We start from the raw sequence: 13,872 nt of genomic DNA, 5'->3' as shown, positions 1-13,872 counted from the left end.
TTCTAAGGCATAACTGTGTTCAAATTATCCTGAAGAGGGGCTGTGCATCAATCTAGTCCAATTGGTGATAAATTTACAACAACAAATTAAGCAGAAGGAAGATGGGTCATAAATTTTGGCTGCCACAGTCCGGCACCAAAGAGAAGGAAAGAGAATGGTTTAGCCAGATCAAAAGTCAATAATTTCAACATAAAGTGCTAAAGCTACAGCAAAAACAATTTATATGGAAAGAAGTGTTTTTTTTTTTTTCCTTCTCATCCTTTTCAAAATTAGATATTGGAGAACACAATGAAGCAGCCATACTGCAGAGGTCTTATTAAATAATTTGTGTGTTTTCTCAATTTTACAAGTGGCCCAAATGGTCCAAATCTTTCCCCACTCCTCCCCTATTGAAGGTACCTCCCCTTTAAGATGACTAAGGAAACACGTGGGGAAAAAAGAGAGTTCTCCATGAGACTGGTGACTTGAGAAAGAAAGTTTTGTGAAAGGAGGGGAGGCCAGACACAATTCCAAAGCCAGATGATTTGGGAGGAAACATACATGTTCTAGAAAGAAGCAGCCCTGAGGCATGCGTTATGGACTGTATTATAGCTGTATTTTATACTGGAACAGAGATCTCTGCCCTGAAAGGAGAAAAGCAGTCAAGGCCACTTGAGTCAAACAGGGTGGCGAGAGATGGGGTATTACCACACTGAATGTGCGGGGTGTAAAGCATGTATCAAGATAATCCCCAATAGTGAAGGATGGCCTTGGAGTGTCCCTATATGTGCCAGAAGTGTAGTTCTGTTCAAGGAGAGCCCCTGAATTAGTGGCCTCACCACCGACAATTTCCCATCTTCACTGGTAAAGGATGCTATAAGGCCAACTGCCAACCCGGGCATCACTCTAACCCATGAAGAAGCATTGGCTGGCTCTGTGGCCATCGCCAGACACTTGGTGTGAAGTGACCACATGATTTACAAGAAGTACACATCATTTAGCAGTGCAGAAGAGCAGGCAGTACGAGTCACTGTTGGATTTATACCTTCCACTTTGGAAAGCTTGGTTTTACACGTTCAGGGGAAAGGTGAGTGGGATTGCACAGCACAGAATTTGAAAGTGGGAGCTTCTAATCTGGAGAGCATGGATTCCATGTACATGGGTGGACACACTGTTTTCTGGCCACCTAGCAGCCACTCACCCCACTTCTAGTAACAGGGGTTTAGGGACCCACTCCTCCTCCATTTGAGTTCTGGGTGGCACCAACTCCAGGGATTGGGGAGTGACCCAGGTCTAAGCCAGTCAGAGCATCATATTCCCCTCAGCCCCGGTGATGGGCTGAGAGGCAGGCGCATGACCCAGTGTCTATCAGTGAGATGCTGCAAGACTTTCACTGAGAACCCCCAGGACAGAGACTCTTCCTTCATGCTGGACCTGAACCAGCTCTCCACTGCCCCTATCCTCAGCCCATGAAAAGATGAGAGGGACTTAAGGAAAACGTATCAGAGCAAGGGGTCTTCAGCCTGGAGAAGAGTTCTCCTGTCCTGAGTCAAGGAGGTCGGGGGGCGCTCCAAAAGAACCGTTCCTAGAGAGACGAGGCAGCCACCTGAGCATGGCGGCCGTCTGCTGATGCAGCACAATTGTTCATTTGCCCTCTCTACCTATTTGAGCAAAGGAAAAGTAACTGGAGAGAGATGTCAGGGCACAGAGAGGGGACAGCAGAGGGAGTAGCCCCTGTGGGTGTGGCCAAGATGTATGACTCCTGTGTGCCACTCAGATACTGCAAGGCATCATTGGTCAGCTCCAGCCACCTTGCCAGTACCCTGCTTAAGAGGGTTGGCTGCCACCAGGAGACCCCAGCACCCAGAAGCTGTGAGGCAGGAGCCCCTCCCCCATCAGGGAACTGTGGGGGTATGGGGTGGTCGCAGGAGCCAGCCCTCTGAATAACGCCTGCATCCGTCCGCTTCATACCAGAGGCCACACACCTTCATACCACAGGGGAGGGGCTAAGAGAAGCCCCCTTCAGGCAGGATTTAGGGATCTGTTAGAAGCCCCACCCCTGGGAGGAGATGGGGGTACAGGAGACACCGGGGAAGGAGGGGAAGGTGGGTGAAGAACAAACCACACCGCCTCCCCCAGACAGCTTCCTCAGGCCATAGGTCAGCCTGAGCTAAGGGGATGGACGGGCATTGAACTGGATCTGAGACTGAAGTTTTAACCTGGACCAGACTGCTGAGTTATTTAAGGCCAAAGGGAACAGAAACCTCTGCGATCTGTCCGAAGTATCATCAAGGAAAGGGGATGAGATTTGCCAGAGCATATTTAAAAGAAATAATTGGAAAAAACACAAAAGGATTCCGTGTTCAGGATTCCATGTTCACTTAGTTCAGGCTGTTCAACATACTGGTTACACAGTTGTCTTGAGACCACTAGGGGAGATCCTGTCTAAGAACGGAGTGTGCCCAGCATGACTGGAGCTGAGAGAGGGGGAGAGACAGCAACCTGGGTCTCAGTGACGGAGTTTGAGCCCCTGCGTCAAGCCATACCTGAAGGCAGGCTTACTCTGGAGTTTTCAGTTACGTGGGTCAATAAACTCTCTGAGCCAGCCTCGGTTGAGTTTTCTATTACTGTCAGCAGAAAGAATCCTGATACAGTACACATATACATACTTTTTCTTGGGGAGAAAGCGTAGCTTTTGTTGGATTCTCTTAGGGCATTGCTAAAGAAAAGGGTATGGCTCAGGGAAGAGAAACTCTAGAGCTCAAATCCAGTGACCTCATTGACAAATACAAGACCATCTAATGAGATGTGCAGGACTCTACAGGGATATCATGGAAGAACTAGGTCAGAACATCCTTGGATGTAGGGTCTGGAGCCTGACTCTGGTATTAACTGGCACTCAGAAAATATTTGTTGAATGGAAACCAGCAGGAAAATTATCACAAGTCATACTTTACATGCAAATTTTCAGGAATATTTTCAGGAAAATATCTAATGTGTGAACATCGAAACTGCATTTCCATGTTCTGACAGATGGCCCATATTAACAGAACTCTGATTACAGAAAAAAAAAAGAAAAGAAAAAAGAGAACCTAAAATTATTTATTGCGTGTGTACCACGTGCAAGGCTATACAACTTTTAACACTATTGTGACTACCAAATTTATTTTTTAAAAAGACCAGCTCTATATATTCCCATTTCTCAGAGACAGTCCCACCTGTTACCTAGAGAAAGAAAATGACCCAGGGGCTTTCATGGCTGGGGCAGAGCTTTGGACCCTGAGAGTCCAAGGCTGTATTCTCAAGGTGGAACCAGGGACCGCCTGCGTCAGAATCACCTGGGATGTGTATTTAAAATACAGGTTCCTGGGCCCTGGCCCAGACTTATGGAATGAGAATCTCTGCAGGAAGGGCCCTGGACTCTGCATCTTAACAATCTTCCCAGATGATTTTATGTACACTAAGGTTTGAAAAACTTTACCTCCTGAAATCTGTTTATTTGCCCATGTGCATTCCGCACAGCCCCACGGGAGGTCGTTCTCTGGGGAAAGAAGCCCCCATCCTAGGCTGGGGGGATTTGAAGGAGGCCAGGGTTTAGTGAGATCGTATCACCCTCCTTGAGGTCAAGGTCAGTCTAGGCCATGTCAGAGGTAAGGGGTTGTGTGCGTGAGGGCCTCTGAATGAAGGCCTATGGAAACCCTCCCTGTGCAGGTGAACATAACCAGTGTAGCTAGGGGGACAGACTCCCGGAGCCCCGAGCTCTGTGAATGACACCACACATTCTAGACCTGATTAAGTGCTACCTTCTGTTGCCCTGGAGAATTGCATTTGGAAGGAGGGATTGTTGAAATAGACATAACTTATTGTTTTATTGGGCAATTAAAGTCCCTGAAGGTGAGAATCATGGCTTCTACCTCTCAGAGCTGCTGTCCCCTCTCCAGGCCACTACCGTGTCCACTACATGGCTGACCGCTCTCTAGATGCTTCCAAAGTCTTCAGTTTGACCGGCCTTCTGGTTTATTTGAGACCAGGGGGCTAAATTCCCTCTCCTGCCTTGACCGCCTTCCTGGGATAGCTGTCGGAGCTTCCTCTGGGAGGTCGCTCTCCCAAGTTCTGCAGACGTCTGACTTGGGCACAATTGACTCTGGGGGTGGGATTGATTGACTGAGGCCCATGCATGCCCCCCTTCCCCTGGCCACAACAGTCCGTTCAAGAATGGGCAGTGACTTAAGCATTCTGACCAGAGTGAACCTGATGGCTCTTGCTGAGAATTTGGGGTCACAGGCTCTCTTCTCCATTGGTTATGAGCAAGGAAACCTGTAGTCCCAGGTGTTCTTAGCAGGCTGCTTGGGGCTTCAAGACGAGGGCACAACTGAGAGTGGGACCAGTATGAAGGAAGCGCAAACAAGAAGTGGGGAGAAACTGGGACCTGAGTGCATCTTTGAGCCTTGACAAAGAGTTGCTTGAAGCCACATCTACCCCTTAGCTGCTCAGTGATCTGTATTAATAAGTACCTCCCTCCTTTTATGTGTGTATTTAAATCATTTGGGGTTGGGTTTTGTTTCCTGCCCTAACTGCATCCTAATATACCTTCAGCTCCCCTTATCTCTCTTGCAGTAATGTACCCCAGTCATCTTTGATCCTTCCTCCTTGACCTCCTCAACTGAAAAAAATCCCACAACTACCTATGAAATGGGGTGAGACGGGTGGTGGAAGTAGGTAGTAGGGTTAATGGATTCATGGCTTGTTGAGACTCCATGCCCAAAGAATATTGATGAATAGATCAATGTCAACCTGCAGGGAAGACCTGTCCTGCTCAACATTTTAATCAATGACTTGGATGAAATAGGAGACATGCTTAGCAAGTCTCAGATGACACAGAGCCGGAGGAATTGCTAATATGACAGATGGTAGAATCAGGATTCGAAATTATTTTGGCTGACTTGCCCAATAATCAGGATAAATCGAAACTCTTGCACCTATGCTCAGAAGATCAATGGTCCAAGCAGTGGACTGTGGACACCGGGCTTGGCGGATGTCATAACGTCACAGAACTTTACGTGGACCATAAGCTCGTGGTGAGCCAGAAGTTGAGGCAATTAGTAACACAGGTAGTGCAGTTTCCAAAAGAAAGCCTCACCTTGCATCTACTTTCCCCAGTGGGAAAAAGAAGTGGAATTTCCTGGGAAGCAGTTTTCAGCTCAATATATGAAAAAAATTTCTGACGGTTCCAATAACGGAACAGGCCTCCTCCCAACATTGTGAATGTAATAGTCATTGCATCAGAATGTACTAGAAAGATTTCTATTATGGTGGTCTTCCTTTGAAAGTGCAGAGTTTTTAAATGACTTTCTTTAACAACTCATAAGTCAAAGCAGTACACACATAAGCAGAAAAAACAGTAGCCGAGCTCAGCACCTTTGGAAGTTTGCTTCCAGTCCAGCAAAGAGCAGCCCCATCTAGAAGGAATATCTAGAATCTGGACTTGGCCCTGTTTCACATCACTCCAATCACAGACCTATTCCTCAGCACTGCCCCCATCTCCATTCCGGCTTTGACTTGGTCCATCGTTAGGCCTGCTTCTGCCTTCCACTTGGCTCCATTTCCCGGCTCACATCCACCTCCCTGAGCATGAAGACCCCACAGACAGAGCATTGGAAAACCAGACCTCCTTCCGCATCCCTGATCGTTGACCCTGACTGCCCGGGACTCTGCAGCTTCTCTGAGCCAGGCTTGGTTTCATGGACCACCCCAGACCATGAAGGCATGGGACAATTTTTCTTTTCTTTTTTTTCTTTTTCCCTGTTGTTCTGAGCACTCCATTTTACTCGTTAACCCAGAGAGATTGGGAAGGCAGGCCATGGCATCCTTATAAACTTAGAATGTGATTTTAGCAAGATGGTTAGGAAAAATAAGTTTCACTTCTATGAACATACAATCGCATGGACAGCTGTACTCACATGTTTCTCGCTGAAATGGTCCACCTCTCTCAGAAGCTTCTTTTGGCAGTCAGGGTTGGTGGCCAGGAGGTAGGTGGCGAAAGAGAGAGTGTTAGTGATGATCTCGTAGCCGGCGATGAGGAAGATGAAGGCCTGGCCCACCACCTCATCCACAGTCAAAGGCTTGGACAGGAGTCTGGGCTGGTGTTGCTGGGAAGGGTTCACTCTGCATTCAGTGGCGGAGAAGACTTGCCCGACCATGTCAAAGTTCTCCACACCCACGGAGGTGGTGGAGTGTCGGGCATCCAGGACCATTTGGAGGAAATCTCTCCGCCTCTAAGGAACAAAAGAAGGAAGAGCATATTTTGGCCTTAGCGTCACATAAGAGAGGCTTCTTGGAGCACAAAAGAAGATGTGCACACGCAGCTTTTATTTATTTATTTATTAAAAATTTCTTATTTTTATTGAGGTGACATTGGTTTATAACATTATATAGGTTTCATGTGTGGGACACTATATTTCCACTTCTTTTTTTTTTTTTTTTTTGGCTGTGCAGCGTGTGGGATCTTAGTTCCCCAACCAGGGATGGAACCCACACCCCCTGCAGTGGAAGCACGGAATCTTAACCACTGGACTGCCAGGGAAGTCCACACGCAGCTTTTAAAGAGCTCGAGAGGAACGAGGATTTTCATTGCAGGGTTGTCTGAGATGGAGAGAACCTGGAACCCCCCTGCCCATCCCTCACTGCGGCACTGGTTCAGAGACTAGCGCGGCCAGCAGCAGACTGTGATGCTGCCGTTACAGAGGATGAGGCTGCTCTATCCGGGCTGAGTCGAGAAGATGTTAAGCCACTTCGATAAGTAAAAAGAGCAAGTTGCAGGACAGTATGCATAGGAGAATCTCATTTCCGTAAGAACAGAACATGGACAATATCTTTAATTATGTTTGTCCCTGCATAGAAAATGTTTAGCAGCATCCATACCCCCCAGTTCACAGTGAGCTGAGGAGCTGGGAAAACCAGGGGGGCTTTTATTGTTTTTACTTTATCCGTGTTTGTATCGTTGGCTGGTTGGTCTTTCCAGCAAGAAAGCAACTGAAGCATCATATGGATTTAAATCAAAGCACGTGCTCCACCGTTCACTTCCCCACCGTCTAGGGCTTACTTCTGCACCATGTGTTTCTCACAGCAGGGAGTTAACAGGACCTGGGGGCGGGGGAGGGAACTAGCTTTGGTAAAGCCTGTCTTCATTTTGCATCCCTTAGCCTAGCCTCCTCATGTGGGTCCTTTTATCCTCAGTAATCTCCTACCCCATTTAAGCGGTTAGAGGTTTCTTACCATTTCCCCCTACCTTCCTTATCAGCAATCTGCATATTCTTTATATTTTTACTACCCCTAATGGTAGCAATGGAAGTGTTTACGTATGGCTTTAGGGTTGACAAAGTGTGTACCCGGCACATCCCATCTTTGAACAGCTCTTTGATGTGATGAGTGACAACCAATACGTTACTCTTTTCTGAAGTTTATGGGACTCAACAGCATAAGGGAGAACATTAGAACCACCAACAGAAAAAATGATAATTTCAGAGAACTTTACTTGTTGTATCATTGTCTCAACCGGTTGGCTTCTGAATTCCTATTGCATTAATAATCTATGTCACACACGTTAGCATCTGTTAAGGTGGTTGTTATGTCACGTGGGGTCGCTTGCGTCTCCAGGGCAGGATCCTGCCCCACCCCGCTCGCACACCATGCCTGTACTGTGCCGAGCACACGTTAGCTATGCGATAAATAACTCCACAGATAAACATGCAACACCCTACGTGCATTTTGAGGAAGGCTGTGTTGGATCTGCTCGCAACTGCGTGCTACTTGGAGCAGGAACCTTGGAGACATGAGGCGTTTGCAGCTCTACTGCTTCCCAGCTTTGTGACCTTGGGAGGTGTCTGCTGAGATTCCAGCAGGGCTCCCAGCTAAGCCTGTGGGTGGCAAGAACCTTGAGACTTAGGAGGCAGGGCCTCAGTGTCCTGCCAGTCTGCTTGGGTGGGAATGGCTGAGAGAATGGCCCTTTCCACCCTCTTTCCACCCTAGCCCTACTCATTCTGCTTCCCAAATGGCATCCACAAGGGTTGGCTTTCCGCCAGCTGCCTTCCTGTTGCCTGGTCAACAACTGGGACTATACCCCTGGTCCCGGGGCAGGGCACGATGGCACGCGTGGGAGGTGAACATCCTCTGCTCTGTTGGCTCCTGGATGCTAGCTGGAGACCCCAGCGCATCCCCGGGCTCTCTCTTGGCCGGCACGTTTGAAACTCCTTGGGTGCGGTACAGCTGTGGTCCCTGAGGCTTGCTTGTGGCTTTGCTGGAGTCGTGTGGGGGCAATGATGGGAGGGAGGGCACAGGCACATCCACACTGTTGGGTTTTCCCCGTGGCAGAGCTGCAGCTGGCAACCTTTCCTCTCATCCCGGCTCAGCCAGGCTGCTTCAGGGCTATGGAGCCTTACAGAAATCTGTCTTAACCTCCAGCTCCAGAGGCCAGAGGAAAGGGCTGCTCTCTGGGGCCTGTGCACTGGAGAGGAGCATTAGTGTAGATGGGTTTCTTTTGTTTGCACTGCATCACGGAGGCTATTTGAACACTGCCCATTTAGGACTGCAACAGTGCTGGTTTATGGTTATATCCAAGAGAAATATGCACCCTGATAGATGTAGGTGTCTAATCCACCCATCGGCCAGAGCTTAGGAAAATATTTACCTTTTAACATCTGTGCTGCATTTTCCACTGCGCAAACACACATCTGCTTGATGGAATGTCTACAGAGTTTAGATGGGTTTAAAGCAAGTTTTCTTAGTAACCATATAGCTCTGTCTTGACACGGGCAGTCCTGGATTTGTGGTTGGGAGGTTTTCCTCAGATCAGCTCATTGTTTGAAACAAATAGCTCTCGAGTTTATAAAAGGAAAAGCTTGAGGCGATCCCAGTAATTGGACCTTTAATAACCCGTCACCTCTTAGTAAGCTATTTGGTGCAACGGGGTTAGAATTTTCAGCCTGATTCTACAACCAGTGGGTTTCAGGCTGGGGGCGGGGTGTGTGACAAACTCCATATGCGTGAAGGAGGACCTTCACCGCAATACTAAGGTTTGAGAATGGGACTTCCCTCGCCACTCCTCCCCCGGGGCTCCATCCTCACCCTGGAGAGGCATGAACCTGGATGAGAACGGTCTGTCCTTTTAGACGGCAGAGCTGGGCCAGGGACACCAGGGAGCTGATTCTTCCCACACCTCTAAGGGCGGCAGGTTGAGTTCTCAGTGGTTTGGGCCAAAGGGCCGTGAGCTCGTCTGCACCTGTGAGCTTCCGTCACCTTCTGGTCTAGGACACGTTGGCTGCACAGGATCCAGAAAGTGAAGCCGGGCAGGCCGAGGCTGTGCCTGAGGCTGGTCCGTGCTCCCAGCCACTAGCTGAGCCCTGATCTCCCGCTCGGCCAACGCTGCAGCGCTGGACCTCCGTCCCCCGCTTGGTGATCCCCCCTGAGCCGCCCAGTCTTTGAGAAAACACGCCACAGCTACATCTGACACAAGTCAGCTCAGGAAGACACTTCAGCCTTGTTTCTTCCTTTTAAGTGGTTTCCTTGACTGCAGTAAGGGCCATAAAGAATAGCATTATACATGCATGAGCACATGCAATATTGAAATTCTTTTCCTTAACACTGAAAACTCCTATTTCTATTCTCAGCCAAGTTCAGTCAACAAATATTTACTCGATTCCTACTGTGAGCCAAGCATAGGGCAAGTCTTCAAGGAGGAAAGCAATTTCTAGGTCTCAGTGAAGCACGCGAAGCCCTCAACCACGCATTTTGCAGCAACGCCCTCCACGCAGAAAGGGAACGTGGGGCTGGTGACAGCTGCCTGAACTCCCTTCTAATGATGATGCTGTTGGTGCTGTAGAGCCCCATCTTGCTGTTTTTCAATATAAAGAATACACCGATGAAAAACACGTGGGCGAATTTACCTAGAAAACTCTCTGAGGCTGCCCGTAACCTGGGCTGGGAGTGATGCTTGAAATAGGGAGGCCCGTGGGCTCGGGGGAGGACAGCTTGAATTCTACTCGCCTGGGTCAGAGTGTGGACAGATTGCTCTGGGCTTCTCCCCACCGCCCTTCCTGCTTGCTTTCACCTTTCTCTCCTTATTTACCCCTCCTCACTGCCCCGCCTCGGCCGCCCCGGCAAGCTCTAAGGGGTAGGCCACCAAAGGACAGCATGGCGTGGGTGTGTGGGGTTGGGACTGGAGGGAGAGAAAACAGACAGCGATGCCAGCTTAGCTTCTACTCCATTTCGATGCTGTGTCCTATTAAAATACGTTACCTCGTCTGCTGCTTGCTGGTCCCGCAAGGCAATCACATTCCTAATGAGTTTGTTAAAAAAGCCATTCAGTTCACCTCGGTTCTTATTGGGCAAAATCCGGGCCAGTGGGACCATTATGGATGGAAATGATACTTGAAAGAGAAAAACAAAAGTGGCATTGAAAAGGGGGTGAGAATAAACCAGGGCTATTAGATGCCTGTTGCCAGGAAGCGAGCCCTGGCCTTGAATCGGTCTTTTGAAGGCCTCTCTTCCCCTCTGAACTGCCGCTGCTCGGAGCAGGGTTCTATCTTATTCTACCTCGGGACTCCTTCCCCTTCCTTGCCATAGTAAGCACTTCATAAACGTCTGTACGGTTGAATCCCCACTTCCATCTACCCCTCCAGTCTCATGCTTATAAGTTAATTTCCCAGGTCCTAGAGATGAGGGTCCAAGGTCTTTGTACTTCATCAGGAAAGAACAGATTGTAGGCCACGTTTCAAGTCTTAGCAAGTGGTGGAAGCCGATCTACTTACTTAACTTTCTGGTCATTTGCATTTTTTTTTCCTTTGGATCATTTTCCCCAGAGCTGCCACCTGAATTGTCTCTAAGAGCTGCCGCTGCAGCTGCTGACAAGGATGCTGGCCTCGTCCCCTGTGGGCACGTCCCTGCACACCATGTGCAGCCTGTGCCCTTGCCACCATGCCCTGGGCATGACAGGCCTCCATGACGAGGCTCCCCGGGTCAGGGACACTTGTCCCCTCTTGGACGGTAGCCTGGGCCGTGGGCCAAGCCCGTCTCTGGGGAGCTCAGCTCAGTTCAGCTCCTCAGCATTGACGGTGGGCCTACTGTGCACAGGCGTGTGTGGGAGCCGGGGGAGAGGACCCTAATGGATCCCCGCCGGTCTCAGGATGCTCCGCCCCTTTTCAACAGCGGGAGCCTGAACCAAAGTGACACAGCAGGGAGGGAGGGCTTGGAGTGGCAGCAGCCATGGAACGGCGGACCCACCTGCCCTGCAGGGCGCTCCATGGTTGACGGCAAGGGCATTTCCCTGGAGTGCAGAGGGTGAGGGGCGAAGGAGGAGGCTGCTTTGACCCCCAGAGCGACAACTCCTACGATGTCAGTGCAGAGCAGAGGGAGGTGACAGGGGCTTCCACAGAAATTGACTCAGAAATGGGAATGAAACTAAACAAGGAATGAACAGAATTTACCAGCCCAGCAGAATGGTTAGGAATTATGGCAATAATCAATAACCATAATAACAACACTTCATTGCTTCCATAAAAAGCAAGAAGATACCGGAATTGGCCAGAGGGTAAAAACTCACTTCTAAAGCAGAAATAAAATAAATGGACTGGTCTCCACAGCATTCGGTAATCTGCTAGTCACCCATCACATATGATTTCTAATTCACTGTGCGTTGGCTTCAAGCAGAGAAGGGTTCTAAGGAGGAATCTGCTGGGGGTGAGAAACATGCCCTAGAACATGAAAGGTTTGGGTTCCAGTCTTGGCTCTGCCTTTCTAAGCCTCAGTTTTCTCCTCTGTAAAGTGGGGAGGAGAATGCCTTCCCGATGGGGTGAAAACCAGCACTAACAGAGGCGATGCAGGCGAAGCACTCAGCCCGGTGCACGGCGGCCATGCTCGCTAAGGCAGTGATGAGCCAGGCCAGGGCTACCTGTGCTGGTAATAAGTGGCGCCAGACTGGTGCAGAGGAGCCTGGGCGGCTCCAGGAAAACAGGGGCTCTGCAGGGCAGACTCCGCAGGGTGACTCTCAGAGACACCCTGCGTACCCTTTCCAGGTGGCAGGGGCTGAGCCCCGAAGCTGCCTGGGGCCACCGGGGTGTCACGGGGTCTGCCCAACTTGCCCAACTTACCCCCCCTCCACAGGAGCTGTACTTACAGATTAAAACCAGGATCGGTCTGGGGATGGAGGTTGCGAAGAAGCGCCGGCAGTGCTTCACAAAGGGGTGCCCGGGAGCCTTCTGGGAGTTCACCTGGGCGCCAAAGGCGACGCTGGCAACCACATCTGTGGTGTAGCAGCAGTAGCACCTACGGGAGAGAGAACAGTTTGCGTTTGGAAAGGACTCAGCCACGGGCCTCCCCATCCTACGCACTCCTGGAGGGGCACGACGCCATCGTCTACCTGTTTGAAAGGGGAGCTTCTGGCAGATCCGAAGCGAGGTGGTGGGAGAGGAGCCCCCAGGATTAGAGCCTGGGGGCATGAGAGCAGAATTTGAGGGGGAAACAGAAACACATAACAGCCCATCTAGACAAAGATGGGGGAGGGGAGGAGAGCCTCAGGTACTCAACTTTCAGCCTTCCGGTAGCTGCAAACCGGACTCGGTCAAAACCAACAGGTACACTTTACATTTTCCTCCCCAGGAAGGAGGGAAAACACTTGACCCGAAGCCTATGTGCTTTACAGAGGCCTTGCAGAGCCCATCCAAGGCCAGGGCCTAACGATTGATGGATGCACAGCAAATTGTGATTGATGAAATTCACGACCTGGTTTTCTAGTTCTATTAGCTCTGTCTCCCTCTTCTTCCTAGTGACTTTACAGTTTTCATAAGAGCCACAGACAAAAAACCAGGGCCCTTTTAGGCTCAAATAAATACAAGACAAACTTTGGTACCAGCTTCGTGAACATATGTATATTATTATAGGAAACACACATTGCACTTTAGAAACAAACACAAGGAAAAGTGTCTGGCAGTAGCTTCAGAAAAATTAACCTCTTAGGCTCTAGGAAACCTGCCCCCCAAATGGCCATTTTAAGCTATAGAATAATTCTTTTTTGCTATGTCGTAGGGGTAGCAGGTTGCTTTTGAAAGGCTCACAACGGGGTGTTCATATCCTTTTATAATGAAAAGGTCTGTTTTTCTGGCTTGAGGTAGGCGCACGCTTAGTTCCTTTTCTTCATAAATCCTATAACCAATCACTTATCGTTAAGGACTACACGACATTTCCTCCAGTGACGTCTTTTATTCTGACTGTTTTTACTGAAAACATTTCTATAATTGATGACACATTTCCCTGTGACAGCAAAAACAAGAATTCGACTACTGAATGTGATTTCTTCTGATCCTAACTGTTGACGATGTAAAGGTTTTAAGAGTTGTTCACTTTGTTTTTATGGCTGCTGGGCCCATCTTATTTTTACCCAACTCACCATCTCATGACCAGAGAGAATGTAGAGGAGAGAGTTTTGTAGACAATACGGTAGAATGTAAATGCTGGTGATGATTATGTTATTATTTTATTAACAATGATAATAAGAGCGAGTTGGCTTCTGGCTAATCTGCTGTGTGACTCTTCATCTGGTATAAACCATAATTTAGCACAGGACAATTAGGCAAAAAGCCAGACAGTCAGTCGTTTAAACTGAGGGCCCACCACTAAGTCCTGGCTTCTAGCCTGAGGCGTGCCACCGTTTTCCTTGAATTAAAAATGCATGGACTCCTCCCCCCCAACCCCCCGCCCCCCAGGACCCTGTCCTTTCTGCCCAGACATATCTTGCCCACTCCTGGGTCTATAGAGGTCGGAGGGCAAGTCCACCCACAAAACACTGCCCACTCAGGGTTCCCTCCACAAGCCACAACCCCCTGGGCTTCGTCTGCGTTTGCT

At 49.2% G+C, this 13,872-nt stretch overlaps 1 protein-coding gene across 2 annotated transcripts in view; it reads right to left on the bottom strand.

Moving 5' to 3' along the window:
• TBXAS1 (thromboxane A synthase 1) overlaps positions 1–13,872 on the bottom strand; it is a gene marked incomplete at its 5' end in the record, with an annotated part of 149,540 nt that overhangs the window by 44,646 nt on the left and 91,022 nt on the right. For both annotated transcript variants that reach the window (XM_082846987.1, XM_082846988.1), the window contains 3 exons: positions 5,940–6,254; positions 10,273–10,403; positions 12,149–12,297. In XM_082846987.1, coding sequence (XP_082703113.1) covers positions 5,940–6,254; positions 10,273–10,403; positions 12,149–12,297 — 595 coding nt within the window. The remainder of the gene's footprint in view (positions 1–5,939; positions 6,255–10,272; positions 10,404–12,148; positions 12,298–13,872) is intronic.

The sequence above is a fragment of the Leucopleurus acutus genome (genome assembly GCF_964270905.1).
Source record: "Leucopleurus acutus genome assembly, chromosome: 9".
NCBI classification, from domain to species: Eukaryota; Metazoa; Chordata; class Mammalia; order Artiodactyla; family Delphinidae; genus Leucopleurus; species Leucopleurus acutus.
This window is presented reverse-complemented; position numbering and strand designations above follow the sequence as displayed.